This window comes from Chlorocebus sabaeus, chromosome 20 (assembly GCF_047675955.1).
Source record: "Chlorocebus sabaeus isolate Y175 chromosome 20, mChlSab1.0.hap1, whole genome shotgun sequence".
NCBI lineage: Eukaryota > Metazoa > Chordata > Mammalia > Primates > Cercopithecidae > Chlorocebus > Chlorocebus sabaeus.
The window spans coordinates 92,919,715-92,946,074 of NC_132923.1; the positions used below are offsets into that span (position 1 = coordinate 92,919,715).

Genomic DNA, 26,360 nt, shown 5'->3' on the forward strand with positions numbered 1-26,360 from the left:
GCACCCCTCCGAGGAGCCTGAGCTGCTCTGGTGGTGCCCTGTGAACTGTGCCTTCCATCCTGCTGCCAGTCATCATCCAGGGCCCAACAGGGCAGACCCCATCACTCATCAGACACCCAACTACCCTACCAGGAGCCCAGCCTGTGGGCTCAGACAGTGTCTGGTCAGCTCTGTGGGGGGAGTGAGCCGCCCTCTCGCCCGCTCTGCCCGACTCTGTGGTGTGTGTGTGTGTGTGTGTGTGTGTGTGTGTGTGTGTATGTGTTTTGTTCCAGTTACTTGCTGGGAACAAGGGAAAAACAGAACAAACCCCACATACCCCACTCTCCAGCTCTGGAGCACCCGTGCTGGGCTGCATGGGGACTGGCCGGAGGGGCAGGGCCAGGGGAGGGGGTAGGCAGAGCTTAGGGAGGAGATGAGGTGAAAGTAATTGACACTGCCCAGCCCAGCAGTGGGAGAGGCAGGGGATGCGTCAGTGTCGCCCTGGAGCTGGCAGAGGTGTGAATGAGCGGCGGATTGCTCGCCCCAGGATGGCCGTGGCTCATGGACCTGTGGCCCCCTCTTCCCCAGAACAGGTCAGTCACCTTCCAGGAGGTTGAGCCCCCTCTTTGGTGCCAGGCAGGCTGAGAGGCTGGGCTGCGGGTGGGGAGAGGGGCTGAGTGGTCCGTGCCAGGGAGGGGCAGGCACAGCCAGCAAGCGAGACAGACACCAGCCAAAGTGACCCAGAAAGTTGCAACTGTGCAAAGGAGTGCAGGAAGAGTTAGCTGTGTGGCGGGGGCGAGGGGGAGGAGAGTGGGGGTGTGAAGGCTCCCCCAGCCCAAGGACCTGCTGAGAATCTGCTCTGTGTATCAAAGCTGCATTGTCCTAGCTCCCGGGGAGACGGGCCGGAGGTGCCCAGGAATTGTACTAATCAATACAGCCTCATTGTCTGTGCCACGGCAGTTACTCCTATGGGGAGAGTGGGTGAGGGGGCAGGGAAACGTGGTACATGGTTTTAGTGGTGAAGGGTGGGGGAAGGGGATGGGGCAAGAGTCTCAGCTGGAAAGAGAGAGACCCCACAGAACATTTTCCAGGGTCCAGGGCAAGTGCCCGCATGGGCTGGGAGCCGGTGTGTCCTCATCCCTGGACGCTGGCGACGGGTGGAGATGTCAGCGGATGGCAGCGAGGGTGAGGAGACTCAAAAGCTACCCTTCTCCCCTGTAGGACATCCCGACTTGACCTTCAGAAGGCAAGAGAGGGAATGTCCTCTGAGGCGATGTGGGATGGGTCTGGGAGGAGCAGTACGCAGGGCTGCCCTCAAATCTCAGGACTGCGAGGGTCAAGAACCAAAGCCACTTCCCAGAGTGCCTGCCTGCTGCCAGTCGGTGAGGGCAGACGCCGCCCCCAGCCGCTACAGCGCAGGACGGGGCCATTGCCTCCAGTCTTCCCTGCTGGGCTTGTCTGGGGTGGGAAGCGAGGAGCTGTCCAGGGCCCACCCGGGGTCCTCCATCACTCTCCCCAGGGCCTCCTGGAGTGGAGCCCAGCATGCCTGGGGGTGCCAGTCATCTGTCTGCTGCCCACAATATTGGCAGGTCCCTTGCTGCCAGTCAGGGCTCTGCAATGGATAAGCACAAGGTGTATTCTTGTCTCTCTCACCTGCTATATGAAGGCCTGGACTCAAGGCACCTGGAGTCCTGAGAGGTGCCCAGAGATGGCTCTGAGGTTTTCCTTGAGGCAGGAGGCACTAATGGCCACTGGGGACTGCTCGGCCCGGGGGAGATGTTCCCATGTTCTGCCCCACCAGCCCCAGCCCCAGACTCTCCCGTATCCAGGTTACTGAGGCCAGAGATCAGAGCTGCAGCTGGGTCTCTCTGCCCCTACTCAGTGCCATGTAGGTGAAGGACAGAAGATTCTGTCATTGCAGGGTAGGTGCTACCTGTGGGCTAGCCTGGGCCCCGGACTGATGGGAGAGAACAAACACCGAGGGATGCCTGGCAGGAAGGAGGTCGTGGGGACTTCTGAGGCAGCCACAATTTACTGTTATGGCTGTTCTGTCTACATTCCCCAGTGGGGCTTAGAGAAAGTTGCCAGCGATCTGATTGGGCTCAAAGTCAGTCTGGGATGTGAGGTCTTGCCCATTCTCCTCCATGAAGTTTGTCTTGGATGGGACTTCATCCCATGAGCAAACCCTGGGGCTGGAGAGTCCTAAACACAAAGCCTGCTGGGTTGCAGAGGGGCCCGCCCAGCCAGGGCAGCTCCAGGGTTCTTCAGTGTCCACCCAGAGCCGGAGGGGGAAGCTCACAATTCACAAAAATATCCACTGGGCACTGATCTGGGAGGCGGGAGGCTCACACCAGAGCAGAGTCACCGTCCAGGGTGGAGAGCCGGGCTCTGAGTCTGTGCAAGAGCAAAAGGCGAGAGTGCATCCTCAGACTGGCCCTGGTTCGCTCTGGGAGTGGGCTTTGCCACTGCATTTCCTCTTTACCTTTTTCTCTATTTTCTAACTTTTTTGTGATAGCTTTTAAAGCTTTTATAATCACAAAGAAAAGGGCAATTGTTTTTTTTTTTTTTTTTTTTTTTTTTTTAGTAATCTGGAAAGCTAGTGGGAACTAATGGAATATACAAGGGAAAGTCAGAAATAGCAAAATTCCAGGTGAGGGAGAGCTATGGAATATGAGTAGCTGCTGAGGCTGTCTGGCCTGGGAATCTGGCAGATCGATTGATAGTGAGGTTATCTAGTCTATGGCCATGCCATCCTGAAAGCACCCGATCTTGTCTGATAGTGAGTTTATCTAGTCTGTCCCCTGCTTTCATAGATAGCGATGCTGAGATACCAAGACGGGAAATGACTTGCCCAGGTCTGTACTGGAGGAGTGGGCCCTAGAGCACCAGGGCTCTTGCCTGCACCAGTGTCCCACCTCGGCCAAGCCCAGGGCAGAGTGGGAGATCTGGATTCTGCCCTCGGAGCTGAGCAGCCTTAATTCCAGGGGCTCAGCCAGAGCAGTAAATCAGCCAAGCAGAGGGCTGTGTAAAGGACTTATGTAAGTGACTTTGCTCAGTGTGGCTCTCCCAGCTAGGCAGGGACGGGGCGGGAGGCTGTTAAACCAAGCAAGATCATAAGTCCTTCTGCCAGGGTGGACACTGCTGTCTCGATGACTGGTTCTAAGGATAAGGAAACATCTGAAGGCTGTGTGTGTGTGTGTGTGTGTGTGTGTGTGTGTGTGTGTGTGTGCGCCAGCTCACCCCACCCCACCATAGAAGGAAAGCCTCCATTCTTTCCATGGCTGGGAGAGCTTGGGGACAGGGCAGGGTAGTCTTGTCCTGGAGACCACCTGCTGGGCCCATGACAGTGGCAAGTGGAGGCTGCTTTGTCCTGGCGGTGGCCTCTCAGAGCTGCCAGGAAGGGTGACAGGGCATGTAGGGGCTGTTTAGGGAGCCTGCAGAGGAGGGGGCCAAGCCAGAGGGAACCATGCTGCCATGGTTTAATTCCCCACTGAGATGTGAGCAAGTGAATGAGGGTGAGCAGAGGGGCGCAGATGGTGGTGACAGTGGTGGGGGGTAGGAGAAGCCTGGAGCAGAGCCCATCCATGGGGCTGAGCTGGCTCAGGCAGACGGGCAGCCAGTCTGGGTCAAATCGTGAGCACAAAGGGATCTTTCCATGGGCACCTCAGCTGATGACCACTGCAGGGACAGTTCATATCAGTGACACAGCCGTCCACCCAGCAGATCAAGAAAAACTAGAAGCTTAGAATAGGAAAGATTATGCAAGAAGGGAGAGAAAAAAAAAAGCCATACAGTATTGAAAAAGATTTAGCTGCTCAGGAGGGAAGTCAGGGGGTGGTCCCCAGAGAAGATCTGGACGAGAAAGGGAACTAGAGCACCCAGAAAGTGCCTGGATTTTTTTTTGGAGGGTCTTTCCTGCAGTTTGCTTGGAGAAAGGTAGGCTTGCTCTGTCCTCCACTGAGAGCTCAGCCCTCCCCAGCCAAGCCACCTGAACATAGACAGCCCTGGAGTTGAAGTCAGAGGCCAAGCCTGGGCCAGGTTCCCGTGGTCGAACACCACAGTGCTGGGACCCAGGCCCAAGCAGAAGTGGGTGCTGCTTCTGCGAGGATCCCCTGCACATAGCAGACCTTTAGTGTTGTCAGGAACTTCCTGCCAGAGCCCCATCGCCAACCCCAGTTCAGCCCCTGTCCTGGGGGCTGTGGCCTCCCTGGGTTACAGCCCGCACAGCTGAGCTGGTTAGCACACGGCTCATTAACGGAGCAGCGGCTGGCTCTTGAGGGCTCAGGCAGGCGGCTGTCTGTGGCACGTGGCTGGAAGCATCACCACCTTCCCCGTACCCTCCCATGCCAGGGAAGGAGCAGACTTCAGGGATCCAAATGTGGTCCCATTTGGTCGGGGGGTATGGGGCATCTGTCCCTCATCCTGCTGGGAACAGGAGACAGGCCTTGGTCTTCAAGCCTTGGGAACCTGGATCTCTGAAAAGGGCCTTGCCCTTCCCCTGCCCATGGGGCCATCCTGGACCATCAGTTGTTCCTTTCACAGCTCTAACTGCTGCTCTGTGACCCCATCCGTGTACTGTGCCGCTGGCACAATCAGGCATTGTGGCCCTCAGTAAACAACCCTGGGACAGAAGAAAACTGGCATTGTAGGGTCAACATATAGGAGCCCTATTTGGCTGACATTTGTTTGGGACCAGAGAAACCACCCCCAGCAGGCCTCACAGCCTCCAAAAAATGGCCCCTTGACTCTGTGATCTTGCCACACCTGCCCCAGTGAAGGCCCCAGGAGGTGGTGACGTGCTCAGGCAGGATTCTGTAGGGGCATGTCACAGAAGGCACATTCAGGCCGGGGGCCACCCTCTCCCAGGGCCAAGCATGTCTTCAAGCCTCTTCATCAGGGAGGCCTTCCTTGACCTCAGTCCTGCTTTCCCGCCTTGTCCTCCTTCCATAGTCTTGTGATTTTGAGATGATCCCCTCTATGGTCACACTGAAGCCGCATCTAAAGATGATAGGTGTGTACATTTCATTAATGGCTTGCGCCCCCACTGGACTTCCATCTCCGAGTGGGTAGGAGCTCTCTGCTGAAGTCCCACTTCCTGGCACAGTGCCTGGCACATAGCCGGTGTCAATAAATCTGCCATTGCATGAATGAATCAACGAATGAATGAAAGAAGGCTTGTTCAGCCACCGATTTGTTCTGGGTGCTCCCTGAAGGAAACCCATGGTCCCTGGCACTGCACCTCTGCCCTCTGTGGAGTGTGTGAGGGTCACATCACGCCAGGATTGATGTTGGATTGGGTGCACAGGGTGGCTGCCCACAAAGGTGTCTGTGCTGCAGTGCCCACCCATCAGGTCTTGGTGCCTCCTTTGCCCACATTCCCACCTGGCCTATCCAAGGCACTTGGGCCCAGGGAGACCATTCGTCCCGTCTGTGTGTGTTCATCAGCATCAGGGTGTGATAGCATTTCACCTGCACCAGGCTGCCTTGCTTATTGGCCAGAGTGACTGCTGTCCTTGAATATGTCTCTTTCAAGTGGAGGGTCAGTGTGACATCACTGGCATCTCTCTGAGGCTACGGGGCTCCATCTCTGATGCCGGGTCTGTCTGTGTCTCTCAGGGGAATAGCCCAGCTCTGGGAGGCTGTCTCTGGCACTAAGGTCTCTGTGTTTCTGTTGGTGACACTGAGCCCCTGTCTCCCTAGTGAGACCCCTTGGGGCCCTCGGGCTCTGGTTAATTTCCTGTTCACTGTGAGAGGGAGGTGGAAGGAGCATGGCACTTATTAAGGAACTTCTTTAACCAAGGGACTTGCAGAGCCAGTTCCAGCTTTTGGGCCTGGGGTTTCACAAGGGGCTGTCCTCAGTGAGGCCCAGGCCACCAGCCCAGTCCTGCGGGCCCCACATTCTTCCCTGGGGCAAATCCCCGCATCTACCTCTCCTGACCTTCGGCCCCCTCCCCTGCAGGTGACGCTTCTCCCTGTTCAGAGATCCTTCTTCCGGCTGCGCTTTTCCAGAGCCACTCCTTCCATTTCCCTAGCAGAGTCTATCCTCAAAGTCTGGCATGAGGCCTACAACTCTGGTCTCCTTCCCCAACTCATGGCCCAGCACTCCCTAGCCATGGCCCAGGTCAGCTCCCCAGGGCTCCTCCCCAGTCATGGGCAGTATAGCTAGCTCCCCGGACCCTCCCACCTAGAGTCCCAGAATGCCCTCCCCAGGTCTGGCCCGGCTCAGCTGCTCCCCCATTTCCTCCCAGCCCTGCCCACTCTGTGCCCCCAGGAAGAAGCCTTCAGCTGGGGGAGGGGTCTAGCCTCCCCTCCTCCGCTGTCGCCTGCCCAGGGGCAGCGTGCTCAGCCTGGTGATGTGGTAGGCGACGGGTGGGGGGGCTGTCTGGACACAGGCCCCTTTGTGCCCAGCCTGACTTGGCTGCTTGGTATGAGGCTCAGCTGCTCCCAGGTCCTTACCCAGAGGTGCAAGGGGAGGTTTTGAAGGGGCTTAGGGGCTCCTGGCCCTAGCTCCCTCTTCAGTGTCCCGCCTCCCAGATGCTGGCAGCAGCTCCTCAGGTGGGCTGTGCACCTGGCACTGGGTGCTGTGGGGCTGGTGAGGGAAGCTCTGCTTGGCGCCCTCTGGCAGCCACTACTCTCTGCTTCCTTCCTTGCCAGGCCTGCCTGAAGCTCCTGCCAGCAGAGGGGAAGCCCAGGGAGGGGTGTTGGAGGGTCCATGGTTTCCCTGCTGGGGGAGGCCCAGAGGGTCAGGCATGGAGCACAAATGCCTTGCTGATGGTAGCTTCTCTCCTGTCCCCACAGAATGGTGCTGTGCCCAGCGAGGCCACCAAGAGGGACCAGAACCTCAAACGGGGCAACTGGGGCAACCAGATCGAGTTTGTACTGACGAGCGTGGGCTATGCCGTGGGCCTGGGCAATGTCTGGCGCTTCCCATACCTCTGCTATCGCAACGGGGGAGGTACCCAGCGGGCACAGGGCAGGGACCACCCACTTGGGTAGAGCCCACCCACTAGGGCCTGGGCCACCCTCTCCCTGGCACAGACCCACTCCAGATAAAGGCTGGCCTCCGGCCTTGGCCTCCTTTGCCCCCATCCCTGGCTTAGGCACCCTTTGCCTAAGGCAGGCCACCCTAGACCCTGGCAGTCTGTTGTTCGGGCCTGGCCCTGCCATTGGCCCCCTTTGAGGTGAGGAGAGGCAAGAAAGGACCTAACCCCCACTCAGGGATCCCTGTTCTATTCCCTGGGGTTCAGCAGCCCCCCTAAATGGTTCAGGGTATTTGAGGATCTCAGCAACTTATGCTTGTGAAATCGCTTGGTTAAACCATCAAATCCCACCCAAGTATGGAGGCTCTGGGGCCTGGATTCCACTCTGAGCAGACTTCCTGAGAGCCTCCGTCAAGTTAAAAGACAGGCTGGGGGTGGTGTGCCTCAGCCCAGGCTCCTGCTCAAGCCTGGCACACTCCTCCCTGGGTCCTACCCAATCACGAAGGTTTTGCTGTTGGGTTCTGAGCAGGAAGCCCAGGGTGAGATCCCTCCAAGCCCACTCCTGAGCCAGACCTCTCCCTGCCTACCAGGCGCCTTCATGTTCCCCTACTTCATCATGCTCATCTTCTGCGGGATCCCTCTCTTCTTCATGGAGCTCTCCTTCGGCCAGTTTGCAAGCCAGGGGTGCCTGGGGGTCTGGAGGATCAGCCCCATGTTCAAAGGTGAGGCCTGGGCGGGGCCCTCGCTCACACACACACAAACACACAACGGCCTCTGAGGGCCGTGCCAACTCGCCCATCTGTACAAACACGGCTGACCTCTGTAGAACCCTGATGCTGACCCCAAGCCCCGCATCAATGGCCTAAGCCCTGGGATGCATGCTGGGACCCATGTTTACTTGGCCGCCACCCTCCCCTCCTACCATGTGTACACACAAAACTCCTTTGGCCCCCTGGCCAACTTACCCCTACCAAGACCTCGACCTGGCCTTCCTATGGCCCTCCATCTCAGCCTGCCCCTTGGGACCTTAGAGATTATTAACCTTGGGCCGGGCACAGTGGCTCACGCCTGTAATCCCAGCACTTTGGGAGGCCGAGGTAGGCGGATCACCTGAGGTCAGGAGTTGGAGACCAGCCTGACCAACATGGAGAAACCCCATCTTGGCCTGGCGTGGTGGTGGTGGCTCATGCCTGTAATCCCAGCACTTTGGGAGCCCGAGGCAGGTGGATCACAAGGTCAGGAGATCGAGACCATACTGGCTAACACGGTGAAACCCTGTCTCTACTAAAAATACAAAAACAAAATTAGCCCTGCCTGGTGGCGGGCGCCTGCAGTCCCAGCTACTCAGGAGGCTGAGGCGGGAGAATGGCGTGAACCTGGGAGGTGGAGCTTGCAGTGAGCCGAGATCATGCCTCTGCACTCCAGCCTGGGTGACAGAGGGAGACTTCATCTCAAAAAAAAAAAAAAAAGGAAAAAAAAAGAAACCCCATCTCTACTAAAAATATGAAATTAGCCGGTTGTGGTGGCGCATGCCTATAATCCCAGCTACTCGGGAGGCTGAGGCAGGAGAATCACTTGATCCCAGCTACCCGGGAGGCGGAGGTTGCAGTGAGCTGAGATCGCGCCATTGCACTCCAGCCTGGGCAAGAAAATAAAAAACTCTGTCTCAAAAAAAAAAAAACAAAAAAAAAACGCCGGGTTCGGTGGCTCACGCCTGTAATCCCAGCACTTTGGGAGGCCGAGGCAGGCGGATCACAAGGTCAGGAGATTGAGACCATCCTGGCTAACACAGTGAAACCCCGTCTCTACTAAAAATACAAAAAAATTAGCCCAGTGTAGTGGTGGGCGCCTGTAGTCCCAGCTACTCAGGAGGCCGAGGCAGGAGAAGGGCGTGAACCCGGGAAGTGGAGCTTGCAGTGAGCCAAGATTGTGCCACTGCACTCCAGTCTGGGTGACAGAGCGTGGGCGACAGAGCAAGACTCCGTCCCAAAAAAAAAAAGAAAAGAAAAGAAAAAAGAAATTATTAACCTTACCTCCTCCTGCTGGATGCGTGAGGCTCCTCCCCCCTGCCCCTCCCGTCCTGCAGGCGTGGGCTATGGTATGATGGTGGTGTCCACCTACATCGGTATCTACTACAACGTGGTCATCTGCATTGCCTTCTACTACTTCTTCTCGTCCATGACGCACGTGCTGCCCTGGGCCTACTGCAATAACCCCTGGAACACGCGTGACTGTGCTGGTGTGCTGGACGCCTCCAACCTCACCAATGGCTCTCGGCCAGCCGCCTTGCCCAGCAACCTCTCCCACCTGCTCAACCACAGCCTCCAGAGGACCAGCCCCAGCGAGGAGTACTGGAGGTGAGGCACCCGTGGGACCTGGGGTGGCAACCCTGTCCCCACTGGGCAGCCATCTGAAGACAAAGTCGGGTGCCTGCTGTAGGTTCAGCTCCCTGCTGGGCTGGGAGAGGGTAGAGGTGAGTGAAGAGGTTTAGGAGAAGAACCTGATGTACAGAAAGCAATGGAAAATGGAGGCTGGGCGCGGTGGCTCACGCCTATAATCCCAGCAATTTGGGAGGCTGAGATGGGTGGATCACGAGGTCAGGAGATTGAGACCATCCTGGCTAACACGGTGAAACCCTGTCTCTACTAAAAATACAAACAAAGAAAAAAAATTAGCCGGGCATGGTGGCAGTTGCGGGAGAATGGCGTGAACCCGGGAGGTAGAGCTTGCAGTGAGCTGAGATCGCTCCACTGCACTTCAGCCTGGGCAACAGAGTGAGACTCGATCTCAAAAAAAAAAAAAAAAAAAAAAAAAAAGAAGGAAAACAATGGAAGATGGATGTTGAGTTGCAGGATCTTTACAGAGCAGCCGTGAGGAAGGCCGTCAGAAATCCAGCAAACCAGCCTTCAGAGGAGACTCAGGAAAGTGGGGGCAGATCCTGGGGAGAATAAGAGTGTGGGTAAAGGCCCTGTCCCCGATGAGCAGAGGCTGGCCCCAAGGCTGGAGAGAGCCTGCTCTGATGAGAGTAACAGGTGTGGGGAGAATGTATGGGCTTCAGGTGGCCTAGGAAGTGGTACTGCTTTCATAAAGAACTTGCCAGGATTAGGCTTAGACTTGATGATGCAGAACAAAAGACGCCATGGAAGGTCTCTGAGCCGGGGGTGCTGTGATCAAGACATCGTGGCACATTTTGTTTAGAGACGACAAAGAGACCAGAGTCTCCGGCCATCCTGCTGTGCCCTCCACCCACCAGTTGGAAATTCCCTGTGTCTTGCTGGGGAACCCCTGGGCATAGAGCTTTGGGGGGCATGCTGGCAGGCCTCCACCACTCATTCCACAGCATTCACGCCTCTGCTCTGCCAGGCCCTGTGTCCCCATGGTGGGTATGAACGGCCCAGAGCCCCTGTCCTGAGGAGCTCACAGGGTAGTGGGGAGACAGATTGCTAATCACAGTAGGGCAGGTGCCTCGGTCCAGGTGTGTGCAGGGGTGTCATGGGGACACAAAGGGGTAGTGCTTGGTGCTAAGGGGATGGGGCAAGACCCGGCAGTCAGGGCTTCCCAGAGAAGGGAGAGAGGAAAATAGAGAGATTGGGAGCCGCATGAGCAGGTGAGCAGAGGGGCAGGAGGCAAACTGGAGCTGGGGTTGGAAGCAGGTGGGACGCTGAGTGATAAGACAGAAGAGGCCAGCAGGCATCATATAACACAGGGCCTCCCATGCCAGGCTAAGGGCTTGAGGCTTTCTCCACATGTAATGGAAAGCCATGACTGAAATGCACGAGGGTCCGAGGATACCGCAAGTCACCACAGGTCCTCTAAGCCCAGGCCCGAGTGCTCTGACCCTGAAGGACCCAGTTTCCCTGTGCCAACCTCTGTGCTGGGCTGTAGACACTCAAAGACAGGTAAGACAGGGCCACTATTCTCAAGGACCCAGAGCATAGCGAACACAGCTGCTGTCCCCCAGAGAGGCATGGACAGACTCAGACACTCAGTCACCAGACAGGTCATTTCTCTTTTATGTTTAAATTTTTAACATCCTAACATTTATTTTCTTTTTTAAAAACACACCTGGAACTGAATGGACAGTTTTTTTTGTTCTTTTGTGTTTTTTTGAGACAGAGTCTCACTCTGTTGGCCAGGCTAGAGTGCAGTGACGCGATCCCAGCTCATTGCAACCTCCGCCTCCCAGGTTTAAGTGATTCTCCTGCCTCAGCCTCCCTAGTAGCTGGGATTACAAGCACCTGCCACGATGCCTGGCTTGTTTTTGTGTTTCTAGTAGAGACAGGGTTTTGGCATGTTGGCTGGGCTAGTCTCGAACTCCTGACCTCAGGTGATCCACCCGCCCTGGCCTCCCAAAGTGCTGGGGTTACAGGCATGAGCCACCATGCCCAGCTGATTTATTGAGCACCTACTAGGTACTGGGTACTGTTCTCAGAAGGGAGAGAGGGTGGGGAGGAAGACACTGTCCTCACAGAGCTGCTGTCTGACGGGAGAACAAGCAGATACTGCCGAGTGAGGCATTTTACTACATTTGAGGCATGATGTGGACTGGGCAACTTGATCTAGTCTGGGGTGATGAACCTTCCTGGAAGCTCCCAGAAACACAAAGCCTTGTGCACCCCCACCCCCAGATGCTTCAGTGGTGGTTGTCCCAGGGACCGACTCAGAGATTCCCAGCCCTGGGCCCACCCAGGGCAAAGCTCTAGAGATTTTATCCAGTAAAATCAGAGGCGAAGAGCCTTCAAAGAAATCTGGCTGGTGGAGCCGCTGCACTCTACTCCCCAGTGCGGGCTGGAGCCAGGCCTGCCTAACTGGCCACTGTCCCATGCAGGACACCTTCTCAGCAGCATGGCTCCCTGCTGCCCTCTCCTGGAGAGTCAGGGAAATGGCCCTGAAGAGAGCAACCCAGGCTGGCTTCAGCAAGGAAAGAAAGGAAGCACCCTTATTGTTGATCACCTACTACGTGCCAGGCATATTATCTAAGTAGATATTAGTATCCATATTTTTAGATTCAGAGACTGCCGTTTAGAGGTTAAGGAGCTAGGCAGCAGTTGCTGTCAGAATCTGCGTGCGTTGCGCCCCTCTGGTGCTGCTGTTGCTGGGTGTGCCGCCGTGAATGAGGTGGGGGCGGCTCTGCAGGTGTTTAGTCCACACTTTCCAACAACCCTTTGGACAGCTGCACCATCTCACTGGAGTGCCACAAAAACCCTGTTAGGTAGCTTGTGTAGGGATTTTTAAAATCACCATTTTACAAATGAGGGAAGCGAATCAAAAGTCAGATGAAGAGACTCTGAGAGAAGCTCAAAGGGTAGATTTCTGAGCCCATGTCTGCCTCTCACCCACTCAACCTTGTCACTCAGAGTCCTCCCCTCCCTCGCCACCCTCTTCACAATGTTGCCTTCCAGTCCTCTGTGCTGGTCTGACACTTGCTACTGGGCCCTAAACACATGACCAGGCCTTCTCACCTCTGCCGTCCTTGTGGGGCCCAGATCCTGTCCCCAGGGTCTTCATGGCAGCTCTGGAGTCACACGGACCCCTCTCAAATCCTGGCTGTGCCACTTATTAGCTGTGGCCTTGGGAGGTTGTTCACAGTCATTTGTCCATGAAATTGGGTGGTCATGATACCTACCTGGTTTTAAAGACAAAATGAGATAATGCAACCTAAATCACTAAGACTGCTGATAGGAGCTCAGGCAGCACAACCATAGCCCCTGTGGGACCTGTTCCTGAGGGTCCTGTTCTCAAGGCGCTTACCACCTGGCTGGGAAAATAAGATATGTCATGTGGAGACGTCTTTAAAACAATGCAGAATAATTCTGGAGATGTCATGTGTCAAGAGGCCACTTGTAAATATGTTGGGTTCCAAATGTCCTTAGGCTGTTTGATCTCAAAAGCGTGTGCTCCAAAACCAAAACCAAACAAAAAACAGAATATGGTGCCATAAAAATAAAGCTAGAATTCATCATTTGGTTTCCAGGCTAGCCTTTTAAACTCTTCAGTCCCTAACATTGTAATGCTGTGTACTTGCAGTCAAAAATAATATAGGCCAGGTGCGGTGGCTCATGCCTGTAATTCCAGCACTTTGGGAGGCTGAGGCAAGAGGATCACTTGAGCCCAGGAGTTCGAGACCAGCCTGGGCAATATGGTGATATCACAACTCTACAAAAAATACAAAAATTAGCTGGGCGTGGTGGTGCACACATGAAGTCCCATCTACTCGGGAGGCTTAGGTGGAAGGATCGATTGAGGTGGGAGGATTCGAGGCTGCAGTGAGCCATGACTGTGCTGTTGTACTCCAGCCTGGGCTATAGAGCAAGACCCTGTCTCAATAATAATAATATAAAACACTACCTGTTTAGCATTTATGGTTAGACAAAGTATTAAAAAATCCTTCAGGCCGGGCACGGTGGCTCACGCCTGTAATCCCAGCACTTTGGGAGGCCAAGGCGGGCGGGTCACCTGAGGTCAGGAGTTTGAGACCAGCCTGGCCAACATGGTGAAACCCTGTTTCTACTAAAAATACAAAACTTAGCCAGGCATGGTGGCGGGCACCTGTAATCCCAGCCACTCGGGAGGCTGAGGCAGGAGAATTGCTTGAACCTGGGAGGTGGAGGTTGCAGTGAGCCCTGATTGTACGAATGTACTCCAGCCTGGGTGACAGAGCGAGACTGTGTCTAAAAAAAAAAAAAGAAAGAAAGAAAAAAGAAAAACCTTCAAACAAGAAATGGTTTCTTTACTTTGAATGCTGGTGCTGGAGGTAGAGCAGTTGTTCTCTGCCCTCTTCCCTGAGGGCTGGGGAGATGCCCCTGCAGGCCTGTATGCCCAGCACCTAGCACACAGCTGGGCACGTAAATGTCTGGTTGATCAAAAGATCACAGCTGGTATGGCATAGGGTGCCAGATGGAGCCACCCAGAGGGGAGAAATTTGGGTTCAATCTTTTTTTGAGATGGACTCTTACTCTGTCGCCAGCCTAAAGTGTAGTGGCACAATCTCGGCTCACTACAACCTTCGCCTCCTGGGTTCAAGAGGTTCTCCTGCCTCAGCCTCCTGAGTAACTGGGATTACAGGCACCCGCCATCATGCCCAGTTAATTTTTGTATTTTTGTAGAGACGGGGTTTCACTATGTTGGCCAGGCTGGTCTTGAACTCCTGACCTCAGGTGATCTGCCCACCACAGCCTCCCAAAGTGCTGGGATTACAGGTGTGAGCCACCACACCCGGCCAGGGTGCAATCTTTACTGAGCTTTCCACTGCCCACTGCCGCCCTCAGTTTATCAGAGATAGAGCTAATTGGTGCACGTAAAATACTCACTGGTGGCTTCCTGGAGGACCCACCTGACCTCAGGTGATCTGCCCACCTCGACCTCCACAGAGCGCAGGGATTACAGGCACAAGCCACCACACCTGGCCAGGGTCCAGTCTTTACTGAGCATTCCACTGCCTCCCTCAGTTTATCAGAGATAGAGCTGATTGGTGCAGTGAGATGCTCACTGGTGGCTTCCTGGAGGAGGTGACACCTGACAGGATGAGGAAAAGGCATTCCTGAAGGGAGAAACATGCAAACAAGGACCTGGGCTGAGCCCAACCAGAGACAAGAAGATCTCCTCGTGCAGGGACTGGGAAGACCACCCAAACCAGGGGTGTGGCCTCCAGGAGCCCTTGAAGGGCCTGGGAAAGGCTACAGAGCAGTGGACTGTGTCGGGCTCCCCAGGGGCTGCAGCAGGTGGAGGGGGCTGGGCCGGCCAGGGCTGGGCCCCTGAAGTAGCTCCCATGTCACACAAAGTGGCTGCTGGGACCTCATGACAAAGGAGGGTATGGCCCGGGTGGGCCCTGAGCCTTGGGAATTTGTTGCTGGGCAGCGGGGGCTGGCCATCCGTAACAGAGTCTCCCCTTCCCAGGCTGTACGTGCTGAAGCTGTCAGACGACATTGGGAACTTTGGGGAGGTGCGGCTGCCCCTCCTTGGCTGCCTCGGTGTCTCCTGGGTGGTCGTCTTCCTCTGCCTCATCCGAGGGGTCAAGTCTTCAGGGAAAGCAAGTACCCCTCCCCCGGCAGGGTCTGTGCCCACCCAGAAAGATCCTGACCCCTACCTGGGTCATGTGTGTGTTGCAGGGAGGGGATGCTGAAGGGACTCCAGAGCGGGAGAGGGACTGGGGGCTGGTGGTGATTAGGGAGCCAGGGTGGTGGTGCCCAGGGGAGGGGAGAGCCCAGAAGAGTCCATGGAGCCCTCTTGTGCCAGGTGGTGTACTTCACAGCCACGTTCCCCTACGTGGTGCTGACCATTCTGTTTGTCCGTGGAGTGACTCTGGAGGGAGCCTTCACCGGCATCATGTACTACCTAACCCCGCAGTGGGACAAGATCCTGGAGGCCAAGGTGAGAAGTGAGGGAAACCGGAAACCAGAATCGGGCTGGGGAAGGGCCGGGGAGGTGCCTGCCTCTGCCCACAGCTCCTCACCCGCCGGCCCCTCCCTGCAGGTGTGGGGTGATGCCGCCTCCCAGATCTTCTACTCACTGGGCTGCGCGTGGGGAGGCCTCATCACCATGGCTTCCTACAACAAGTTCCACAATAACTGTTACCGGTGAGTGCTCCCTGCCGGGCTGAGGCTGCCCCCTCCCTGCCCTCTCTGCAGCCTGATCCCAGCTCCAGTGCAGCCGTGGGCCCACCAGGCCTCCTTTCCCCTCCTGATCTTGAGGTTCTGGGAATCCTGGTTCTGGATAAAGTTGTTGGAGAATGGGGAGAGAGGCTTAGGCAAAAGAGAGAAGAGAGATGGGGACAGTGATGTCCCAGGGGTCTGTGAGGACTCAGGCAGCTCAGGCTAACTTAAAAATGCCCAGAACAGCCGGGCGCGGTGGCTCACGCCTGTAATCCCAGCACTTTGGGAGGCCGAGGCGGGCGGATCACAAGGTCAGGAGATCGAGACCATGGTGAAACCCCGTCTCTACTAAAAAATAGAAAAAAATTAGCCGGGCGCAGTGGCGGGCGCCTGTAGTCCCAGCTACTCGGGAGGCTGAGGTAGGAGAATGGCGTGAACCCGGGAGGCGGAGCTTGCAGTGAGCCGAGATTGCGCCACTGCACTCCAGCCTGGGCGACAGAGCGAGACTCCGTCTCAAAAAAAAAAAAAAAAAAAAAAAATGCCCAGAACAGACCAGAAAAGGAGTTGGGGGCCAGGCCCAGTGCTTCATGCCATAATCCCAGCAGTTTGAGAGGCCAAGGCGGGAGGATCACTTGAGCCCAGGAATTCAAGACAGGCCTGGGCAACATAGTGAGACCCCATCTTTCTTTATAAAACATAAAAGAAAATTAGCTGGGCGTGGTGGCACACACCTGTAGTCCCAGCTACTTAGGAGGCTGAGGTGGGAGGATTGCTTGAGACCAAGAGGTCAAGGCTACAGTGAGCTGTGATAGCACCATTGCATTCCAGCCTGGGCAACAGAGTGAGACTCTGTCTCCCACCCCCCAAAAAATAGTTGGGGGCGTGCTTGTTCCTAGAACTTTCCCTGTCTCCACGTCTCCCTTGGCCCAAATTGGGGAGAGGGAAGCTGAACTCTCTTTTCCTCCCCATCAGGGACAGCGTCATCATCAGCATCACCAACTGTGCCACCAGCGTCTATGCGGGCTTCGTCATCTTCTCCATCCTCGGCTTCATGGCCAGTCACCTGGGCGTGGATGTGTCCCGCGTGGCAGACCACGGCCCCGGCCTGGCCTTCGTGGCTTACCCTGAGGCCCTCACACTACTTCCCATCTCCCCGCTGTGGTCTCTGCTCTTCTTCTTCATGCTCATCCTGCTGGGGCTGGGCACTCAGGTATGAGGTGCAGGACGTGGACCGGAGGCTTGGGGAAGGGAGGGGACAGGAGCAAGGGGCAGGTCCCCGATCTGACAGCCACATCCTGCAGTTCTGCCTCCTGGAGACGCTGGTCACAGCCATTGTGGATGAGGTGGGGAATGAGTGGATCCTGCAGAAAAAGACCTATGTGACCTTGGGTGTGGCTGTGGCTGGCTTCCTGCTGGGCATCCCCCTCACCAGCCAGGTAAGAGCTGAGTAAGGGAAGGGCTGGCTCAGAGTTGCCAGGACATGCAGGGAAGGGTGGGGGAGCCCAGGCTGCAGGCGCCTCCCACAGCTGCCCACTGTTCCCCAGGCAGGCATCTACTGGCTGCTGCTGATGGACAACTATGCGGCCAGCTTCTCTTTGGTGGTCATCTCCTGCATCATGTGTGTGGCCATCATGTACATCTACGGTGAGCACTTGAGCCTCCGGCCTCCCGTGACCCAGCCCCTGGCCCGCCCACTCTGTCCTGTGGGCCTGCTGACCCCTCCTCTCTCCAGGGCACCGGAACTACTTCCAGGACATCCAGATGATGCTGGGCTTCCCACCGCCCCTCTTCTTTCAGATCTGCTGGCGCTTCGTCTCTCCCGCCATCATCTTCGTGAGTTCCCTGGCCGGCCCCTCCCTTCCCTTGCTGCCCCTTGGCCATGTGTCCATCTCTTGGGACCCAGCGGAGGGAGAGCAGGAGCTCCCACACCTGGCCGGAGCTCCATATCTATGACTCTGGCCTTTGGGAGGCTAAGGGAGGTTGGAGAGAGTCAGAGAGGCGTGTGGTGACTCAGAGCTGCCCAGGCCCTGGCCTCAGGTTAGGAGTGCCACAGCCTGTATTTGACTGCAGACATTGCTCAGGCATTCCTGCCTGGCACCCCAGGGGACTCAGGAGTCAATACGGATAGCGTGTCAGCCTCTGCCTGCTGGCCTCATCTCCCATCCCTCTAGGGAGGGTGTTCCAGGGCCTTGGCTATGTGGTGGGAACCAGTGTTCCAGCAGCAGCCCAAGGCTGGTAGACCAGGCTGTGAAATCAGATGTCAGCTCTGCATGGGGCCAATTTGCAAGCCTTCCAGGCAGTGAGGTGGGCTGGCTTGGGTGGGGGGTGTTCCAGGTTTTATGAATATTCAACAGCTGAGAAATTCCCGTCAGGGAGCTGAATTGGTGGAAGGAATCCACCATGGCAAGGAAGCAGGCACTTTCCACACACCGTTCCCATGTAACCCGTGATGGAGCTCTCCAAGGTGTCACTGTTATCCCCACCTTACAGATGAGGAAACTGAAGCACGGGGATAAGTAATTGGCCCATGGTCACACAGCTAATAAGAGGCAGAGCCACAATTCAAATCAGGTAGTCCAATTCCAAGCCTGGGCCAGCACCACACTAGAAGCACCTCTGCAGGAGGGAGGAATGGTCCAGGGGCTAAAACCGTATGACTTAGCTCCCTCCTGTTTGGGGTGAGATTCGGGGAAGGCAGGTATTGACAGTGTAATGGTCACTCCACAGAGGACAGGCAGGGCCATCTCTGAGTGACAGTGAGAGGGCTGGCCCAGTGGCCCGGGCAGTGTTCAGAGCCACACTCTTGTCATGTTTAATGCCTCAGTGGCACAGGGGGCTCAGCACCGGACTTCCCCTGTGGCTCATGTTTCTGAATAAAGGCCTGTGGAGGGCTGAGGTCTCTACCCCATAGGGTGTGGGATGTTCCCGAGCCTGGCACAGGCTCTCCCTCTGGCCACTGGCCCAGCTTTGAAACAGGAGGAGCGGAAGTGTTGGTGGTGGGAGGCAGGGGAGGGCAGGCACCACCACCCCAGAGTACCATGCCTTCTGGGGCAGTGGCCCAAGGGGAGCTCAGCCTCTGTGGCTCGGAGGGTCTCTCGGCATTCAGACTAGATTGATGTCCTGGGGAGAGACCAGGGAGCACCTGCCAAGGGCAGTGGGGAGGAAGGAGACAAGCACAAAAAGGATCTGTAGGGGCAGCCTTGGCTGGGATCTGGTGTCTCCACAAGATTGAGGCACAGTGGGCGGGGCCCTTCCTGTGCCCAGGAAGCCAGGCCGGAGTTACCTTTAGGGGAGCCTGGAGTCCTCTCCTTGGGGTAACTCCAGCCCGGCTTTCTGGGCTGTTGTGTTTTCTCTGGGGGCTTTCTTTTTTCGTATTTCTGAAAAGCTCTTTTTAACAAACTCCACCCTTCTGTCAGCTCAAATGAGGGATTTGTCCACACATAGGTCAGGATCTGTTCCATTTAGGAAACCTGTTATAAGCTCCCATCGTGTGCAGCATCCCCGGAGGGTCCTCCAGTTTGGATGTGGGTCTTGCATTCTAGAATATGGCCCTGTGCTTCAGGATGGGGCTAGAACCTCAGGAGGATTCTGGGACACCCTCCCACCCAGGCCCTCCGGGTGACCCGCCAGCCACTGCCTGTGTTTCTCCCTCCTTTCACTCCTTTTGTTGCTGCAGCCACAAGTCTTATTTCCAGTCTCACTCATCTCTTTCCAAGGAGGCTTCCTAGAGCACCACAGCCCGACACTCACCATTTCAGCCTGTGGAGCTTCCCCAGGCTGAATGTCCCTGTCCCCACGGCCATAGACAGGCAGGGCTTTGCCCTACCCTCTTTCCATCCTCCTCTGCCTCTCTGTACAAATCAGTTCAAATCAACACAAGAGACTGTGGCAGGCACTGTACTGGGCACTGCACCCCCCGAGTTGATGCAATCCCAGGAGCTCCCAGGTCTATGGGAATATTAAACCAAGCCACTCTAAGGGAAGCAGGTGGAAAACGCCGAGGGGAGGCCCTGCAGGAGGAAATGGGGGAAATCTGGGATGGCTTCTTGAAGGAGAGGGCACTGGCATAGGGTTTGACAGAGGAAGATGCAGAGGATGATTCCCCAGAATAAATGAAGAGAGGATGGGAAACACTGGGTGTGACTGAAACACTGAGGGCGGGGTCGTGTGGCAGGCAAGACAATTTGAGGTCGCACTGCCAGGTGACAGCCTAAAGGTCCAGGATGTGGCCTTACTTCAGTTGGCCAGGGGAAGCCATAGCGAGTCTTTGAGCAGAACTGATTGAATTCCAAAGGCAGCAGCAGCTCGACTGTGCTCGGCCAGTTCAGGACCATGGCAAAGACAGATTTCCCTCCACAGGGCCTTCCCACCCACGGTGCCCCGGTCCCCTGGCCCTGCCTGCTTCTTCCATGGCCCAGATGTTGACAGCTGTCCCTGTTCTGCCCCAAATGCCCCTTTCTAGTTTGGGAAGCCAGAGAGGAAAGGGTGCTGGTAGAGGGATGGCCTGGGTCTGGGCTCTGGGCCGGCCTCACGCCCACTCCCACACCTGCCCCGTGCAGTTTATTCTAGTTTTCACTGTGATCCAGTACCAGCCAATCACCTACAACCACTACCAGTACCCAGGCTGGGCCGTGGCCATTGGCTTCCTCATGGCTCTGTCCTCCGTCCTCTGCATCCCCCTCTACGCCATGTTCCGGCTCTGCCGCACAGACGGGGACACCCTCCTGCAGGTGAGGGCGGGGGAAGGCTGGGTAGCCAGGTGAAATGGGAGGGGCCAGCTGGAAGGGGCTTAAGGGCTCCCCCTTGACGTGCCCTGCCCCTGTGCCCCATGCCTACCTCATGCAGCGTTTGAAAAATGCCACAAAGCCAAGCAGAGACTGGGGCCCTGCCCTCCTGGAGCACCGGACTGGGCGCTACGCCCCCACCATAATCCCCTCTCCTGATGACGGCTTCGAGGTCCAGCCACTGCACCCGGACAAGGCCCAGATCCCCATTGTGGGCAGTAATGGCTCCAGCCGCCTCCAGGACTCCCGGATATGAGCACAGCTGCCAGGGGAGTGGCCCCACCCCCACCCCGTGCTCCCAACACAGAGACTGGTGAGGCAGAGGTCAGGTGTCTCGCCTGCCCCCTGCCACGCCCTGGCCAGGACGGCTGCTGTCATCTTGGTCACTACTGCTAGTGCAGTCATTCGTGCTCGTGCCCCCAGTGTTTACACGTCCTTTGGATGCCAAGATGGCAGCTGTGGGGAGGGGTGGGAGTGGAGGGTTGCTGGGAGGTCCAAAGCACTTTGGAGGGGTCTCGGGCCAGGTCCCCAGTGGTCTGGGCGGCTTTACATGGCCTCTGATACCCTTATACCCTGCCCTGAGCTGAGGTTCTGGGTGGGCCTCCAGCCCCATGGCTAGTGCTCCTGCCCTCAGAGCAGACCCCAGCCTCTGCCAGGCACATTCGGCTCTTCCTCTCTAGGGGCAGGATGAGGGGCTGGGGGCTGTGCAGTGTTACTTGTCAGGCTGTGCTGCCCAGCCCTGTTTATCTGTGTAATTATTTTTGTAAACGTTGTATTCTCTGTGGTTGCCACCTCCGCAGCCCCAGCCTCGGGTCCAGTCTGTCTTCCAGGCCTGCTTGCACCTCACTGGGCTGCTCCGGGGTCTCTGCCCCTCATTCCAGCCCTGGCTGTCAGGCCCAGCCAGCAGAGGACCGTGACCCAGCAGCCTGCCCAAAGCATTTGTTTCTGGGGGATGGGGTGGGGGCTGCTCCACAGGAGGTTTGAGCCCAGCGTCCCAGGGAAGGGGACCCTGCACGACACCCCCTTGCCCTTCCTCCATCAGGCTAAAGGCCCAGTCTTCCCAAATGTGCTGCCCTTGTTCATGTGCCAAATGGCCCCAGCCCACATGCCCCTCCCCTCTCCGGAGCGGGAGCTCCTTCTGAAGTGTCTGAATCCCTGAAGTGTCCATTTGTCCGTCCTCTGTGCAGTGACAGCCCCGGCCAAGCCACCTCTAATCCTCTGTAGCAATAACGGTGCGCCGCCCATCCCTGCCCATCGTGCACCACTAAGATTTTAAAGTCCATAGATTTTAATGAAATTTCTATTCCTGTCTCTGAGCGGCTGTTGTGCTTTGTCTGGGTCCCCCAGGGGACAAGAGTCAGGCTGGAATGGGACCTCTGTCTGCCAGGCCTTTGTGGAGGCCTGGGAGGAGAAAGACCAAAGGCTTTGATGATTGGGACCGATGCCCGGCCACTCAGCTCTAGACACCAGGGATCTGGCAAGGGGGTGGGGCAAAGGCCAGACAGACCAACAGCCTTGGGGTGCTGGCGAGAGCTCATCTAAGACTGATGGGCCAAAGCAGCTGAGGCAGCAGTGGCAGACGGGTGCGTCCTGGCAGAAGCCAGAGCCTACTCGGTGACCAGCCCTTCAGGCTGGGGCCTGGGATGCTGCACTGGACATGGGCGTGGAAGCTGACCCTTCCCTGGGGCTGTACTGAAGCTGCCGTCCCCAGCGGCGGGTAGCGGCCTGGCCTCGAGGTCGAAGGCAAGGCTCCAGAGGAGGTGCAGGCAGGCAGCACTGGAGAGGTGCAACCCCACAGAGAGGAAGCAGGGGTCTGAGGCCCTTCGTGGAGGACCCCAAGGGCCACTGCCTGGACAGAAAGGAGTAAGTGTGGGGGGTGGTAGTCTGATCCTTCAGTCCACCCTGCCCTGTGTCTACTGTTGTGGTTTACCTGTAGTTGGGAGAGACACAAGAAGGCCCCACAGGTGCCTGCAGCTCCTGCTCCATGGCCTTCTTCTGTTCCTTTAGCTCTGAAGGAGAGATTCAGCTGAGCCAGTGCCCAGCTCTTCTAGGGTGTGTACAAGTGCAGGGTGGGAGCAGGAGGCTGGGTGTTCTGGGCCCTGATCTGTGTCCTCACCTGCCAGGGTGGGCTCCAGGGCTGCCTCCGAGGGGTGGCAAGGCCTCATATACTCCTCTTCCAGGCAGCGCTGCAGGGAGAGGCAGGGAGAGCTGTGTCAGTGCCCAGACTCAAGGTAGGGGTGGGGCAAGGCAGGAACAGAGGCCTAGATCCCTAGGGCATGCCCATGTACCCCCTTCAGCCCATCCACCATGAGGGCAGCCATGTTCACCAGGGAATACCAGCCTTGCAGAAGAGCTGAGTTTGGCAAGATAAGGGTGGGGCCTGTGCCCAGACTCAGGTAAAGGAAGGACGCAAAAGACCTAAAACAGTTGGCCCTGGCCTTAAGGGCTCAATTAGAATCCTGGGCCTCTAGGATTTTGCAGGTGCACACAAGCATGTATCCCTGAGAAACGGCTGCAGGACTCTCACAGCCTGTACACGCACCTATGGTGAGAAGCATGAGTGTCTATGCTCAGCAGTGAGGCTTGGGGGAGAGCCCAGGGCTGCGGCTCACCTGCAGGATGGGGATCTCCCTCTCCAAGGTGTGACACTCCTCCTCCAGAAGGCCCCTGGGACATGAGGGAGTAGCAGCCAGAACCCAAGACATAGGACCAGGGCTCAGCTGAGTCCACCACATGGCCCCAACCTCCAGCCTCAGCAGGAGCCCCACCCAACCTGTCCTTCCTCAGCCCACACTGCCCTCTGCTTCTTGGTGGGCTGCCCCAGCATAGGCTTCTGGCCCCCACAAGGCTCTTTCTGGGCAGGAAGTGTCTTCCCCTCACCTACCTCACCCTGGCAGGCATCCTTCTCTCTCCTGCACTTCTGCACTGTGATTCTACTTGCCTCCATCTTCCCTCACATCACAGCCCTTCCTCTGCTTAAAATCCTCTGTGGCTACCCCCAGTGTCAAGATACTTATATTTATTTTTAAAACAGGGTCTTGCTCTGCCACCCATCATGACTCACTGTAGCCTTGCCTTCCAGGGCTCAATCAATCCCCTCTCACCTCAGCCTCCCAAGTAGCTGGTACAGGCGTGCACCACCATGCCCAGCTGGTTTTTGTATGTTTTGATAGAGATGGGGTTTTGCCATGTTGTCCAAGCTGGTTTTGAACTCCTGGGCCCAAATGATCCTCTTGCCTCAGCCTCCCAAATTGCTGAGATTATAGGCAGGCTCGGCCATGGCATCTGTACTTGGCTGCTTCCTGAAAGCAACCTCACTTGCTCTACAGCAGCCAGCTCTTTCCACCTCTCAGTCTGACACACATGGGTCTCCCCACCCAGTATGTTACCTTCCTCCTCTCTCACAATCCCAGCACGCCAAGATCCATCCCTGTCTCCACCCCTGCCTACACACATGCAGGTGCCCCTGGGCCTCACCTCAGGTGTCTGGCCACCTGGTCAATGTTGGACACGTTCAGTTGGTCCTTGATGATGCTGAGATCTCTGTGACTGCTGCTGGCAATGAAGTCACTATCACTCTCCCCATGTTGCTCACCCCAGGCCTTCAGGACCCAAACATCACTTCTCCTAGACAACTGTCTTTCCTTTCTCACAAAAACAATATAATATAGTGCAAAGAGTAAGAGTTTGGGAGCCTAGTTTTGCAAATGAGCTCTGCCACCCTTCATTGTGTGTGACTTCAGACAAAGCACTTATCCCTTCTGAGCTTTAGTTTCTTTTCTCTTTGTTTTTTTTTGTTTTTTTGAGACAAGATTGTGCTCTGTTGCTCAGGCTGGAGTGCAGTAGCACCATCTTGGCTCACTGCAGCCTTGACCTCCCAGGCTCAAGTGCTCTTCCCACATCAGCCTCCTGAGTAGCTGGGACTATAGGTGTGCACCACCACACCTGTTCAATTTTTTGCACAAACGGGGTCTCACTATGTTGCCCAGGCTTCTTCTTCTTTTTTTTTTTTTTTAGAGACAGGGTCTTTGTCACCCAGGTTGGAGTGCACAGGTGCAATCATAGCTCACTGAAGCCCCAAATTCCTGAGCTCAAGCAATTATCCCACCTCAGCCTCCCAAGTAGCTGGGAATCCAGGCATATGCCACCACGCCTAATTTTTTTTTTTCACTTTTTGTAAAGATGTGTTGCCTGTGTTGCCCAGGCTGATCTCAAACTCCTGGCCTCAAGCCATCCTCCTGCCTCAGCCTCCCAAAGTCCTGGGATTACAGGTATGAGCCACTATGCCCGGCCTTTAATTTTTTATTGTGCAAAGTGCAGACTTTGCCCACCTAGGCTGTGTGAGGATTAGAAAAAGAAGTTTCTGCCATCCACTTATGAATATTTTATCTCATTCAGTCCCAGCTGTAAATACCATTTGTAGCCATCCTTTTCAGCTCTCCTTGCCTCCCTAACCCAGCCCTCACTCCTGTTCTCTAGGCCAGAGGAGCAATCGCCTGCTGGACTTTCTTCCCTTTTCCTACAAAGCTCTTCTCTCTTTCATCTCCCTGAAAACTGCTCCTCATACGACAACAGGCAGATCAAACCACTTTCTCCAGGAAGCTTTGCCTGTCCCCAGGCTAGGCAGGTATTTCCTCTGGGTTTCGGCAGCCCTCATGTGCTGATCTCTATCACAAGTGGTGGTGGAAGTGCCCAGCCCGTGACTGGAACCTCCTGCATGGAGCCAGGTGCAACCCACCAGTTGGCTAGGGCCCTCTGCCAAGCAGGGACAGATCCCTCTCTCCTACCATCACCTTACCTGGGCCCACCATCTCTCATCTGGAATATCTCCTGTTCTGGCAAATCACACCTGGGCTCCTCCAAGGCAAAGTGCAGGACCCTGGGGCTATACTGGACCCAAGCTTGGGCCTGGTCCCTGCAGAAGGTGCACAGGAAGGAAGATGAGAGACTTCTTTCTGGAAACCACAGAAAAGGCAACCCTGGCTCTTTGTTAGGGGCAGGGCTAGCCCACCTGGTATCTGGGGAAAGGACCCAGGCCTGAGGCTCCCACCTGCCCTCACAGATGGCTTTGTGGCGGAGACCCTGGAGCAACTGCCGGAGTTCCTGGCGCAAGAGGTGCTTCAGGAGAAGCGGTGGTGCCAGAAGAGAAGAGGGGTCAGAGATGGGGCGGGAGCTGGGAGCTTGAGAGGATCGAGCCTCTTGGAGCAGTGCCCGTAACATCGCCACCTGCAAGGAGAGCTGGGATACCTTGCGACTGGGGAGGGGAGTGACCGGAATGGTGGGGGCTGGGGGAGTGAGGGAGAGGACAAAGGGGAGAGGGCCAGGACAGTGAGACCCAATCGGATCTCGGGAGTTCCCCGGCAGGGGCAGGGACCCGCAGGAGGTGGGAAATCACACCCAGGGGCGTGGCCCACCTTCCCTCTCCCCACCTCCGCCCGCAGCTCCAGGCTCAGGTCCACCGCCGCCTCCCCCAGAATCCTCTTCACTTCGGGTCGCTCCCGGAGCGGAATGTGCTCCTCCACCAGCTCCCACAGCGAGGGGGAGTGCCGAAGCATGACCCACCCGCGCCGCCGTCCCCAGCTCGGACCTACAGGCCGCAGGTCAGAGTGCGGGAGGTACCGCGGGCCCGCCGGCAACGCTCACCAACCCCCGCCCCTCTATGAGGCCCGCCCTCTCCCAAGCCCCACCCATGCTCTGCCGCCGGTCCCCTCAGCTGGGATTGCCCCGTCCAGAACCGCCATTCCTTGGCGCGCTCTTCTGCCAGGCTTTTGGCCAACTCGTATGCCGCGGGCCCAGAAGCCAGGCAGTGGGAACCAGCGCCCTAGCCCCACCTCTTCCGCGTGGCCATCACCGGGGAAACCACGCCGCGACTCTAGGCCCCGCCCCCTCCCGCGTGTGGTCTGGCGGCGGCGCATGCAGGCTGGGAGTTAGACTTATCTTAGTGCTCCACCGAGCCCTGACCCCAAGCACTTTGAGCTCGGCCCTGGGCACCTTTAGGCCTCAGGGAACGTGTTAAGACCTGAGAA

At 56.7% G+C, this 26,360-nt stretch overlaps 2 protein-coding genes across 20 annotated transcripts in view; one reads left to right on the top strand and one right to left on the bottom strand.

Moving 5' to 3' along the window:
• SLC6A9 (solute carrier family 6 member 9) overlaps positions 1 to 21,650 on the top strand; it is a 35,461-nt gene extending 13,811 nt beyond the window's left edge. For 2 of the 8 annotated variants that reach the window (XM_037998327.2, XM_037998331.2), the window contains exons 3-15: positions 5,939 to 6,100; positions 6,778 to 6,934; positions 7,550 to 7,681; positions 9,046 to 9,316; positions 14,856 to 14,988; positions 15,195 to 15,329; positions 15,432 to 15,535; positions 16,523 to 16,760; positions 16,852 to 16,986; positions 17,095 to 17,194; positions 17,283 to 17,383; positions 20,110 to 20,280; positions 20,396 to 21,650. In XM_037998327.2, coding sequence (XP_037854255.1) covers positions 5,939 to 6,100; positions 6,778 to 6,934; positions 7,550 to 7,681; positions 9,046 to 9,316; positions 14,856 to 14,988; positions 15,195 to 15,329; positions 15,432 to 15,535; positions 16,523 to 16,760; positions 16,852 to 16,986; positions 17,095 to 17,194; positions 17,283 to 17,383; positions 20,110 to 20,280; positions 20,396 to 20,590 — 2,034 coding nt within the window. In that variant the 3' untranslated portion in view covers positions 20,591 to 21,650. Of the gene's footprint in view, positions 1 to 449; positions 573 to 5,938; positions 6,101 to 6,777; positions 6,935 to 7,549; positions 7,682 to 9,045; positions 9,317 to 14,855; positions 14,989 to 15,194; positions 15,330 to 15,431; positions 15,536 to 16,522; positions 16,761 to 16,851; positions 16,987 to 17,094; positions 17,195 to 17,282; positions 17,384 to 20,109; positions 20,281 to 20,395 lie in introns of those variants that run through there. The other 6 variants (XM_007979034.3, XM_037998348.2, XM_007979028.3 and 3 more) reach the window with 5 other exon arrangements.
• Positions 21,605 to 26,347, bottom strand: CCDC24 (coiled-coil domain containing 24). Of its 12 annotated transcripts, none has more exons than XM_037998440.2 (9): positions 26,022 to 26,169; positions 25,764 to 25,921; positions 25,385 to 25,560; positions 25,133 to 25,249; positions 23,812 to 23,889; positions 22,947 to 23,001; positions 22,451 to 22,520; positions 22,265 to 22,343; positions 21,605 to 22,179 (listed from the first exon to the last, which is right to left on the bottom strand). In XM_037998440.2, the coding sequence occupies exons 1-9, from the start codon at positions 26,023 to 26,025 to the stop codon at positions 21,942 to 21,944; spliced, it is 975 nt and encodes a 324-aa protein (XP_037854368.2). In that variant the 5' UTR covers positions 26,026 to 26,169; the 3' UTR covers positions 21,605 to 21,941. The 12 variants fall into 12 exon arrangements, with proteins under 12 accessions (XP_037854368.2, XP_007977218.3, XP_037854366.2 ...); XM_007979027.3 differs by having other exon boundaries at positions 21,605 to 22,183; XM_037998438.2 differs by having other exon boundaries at positions 21,605 to 22,183; positions 23,812 to 23,886; positions 25,346 to 25,560; positions 26,022 to 26,130.
• Positions 26,348 to 26,360: the final 13 nt, after the last annotated feature.

Coding starts and splice junctions, on each gene's coding strand:
- CCDC24 (XM_037998403.2), bottom strand. CDS start 26,249: ATGCGCCGCCGCCAGACCACACGCGGGAGGGGGCGGGGCCTAGAGTCG. Junction 23,890..25,132: donor ATGAGAGATGGTGGGCCCAG/GTAAGGTGATGG, acceptor CTTCATTGCCAG/CAGCAGTCACAGAGATCTCA. Junction 22,180..22,264: donor TGTGTCTCTCCCAACTACAG/GTAAACCACAAC, acceptor CTGTCCAGGCAG/TGGCCCTTGGGGTCCTCCAC.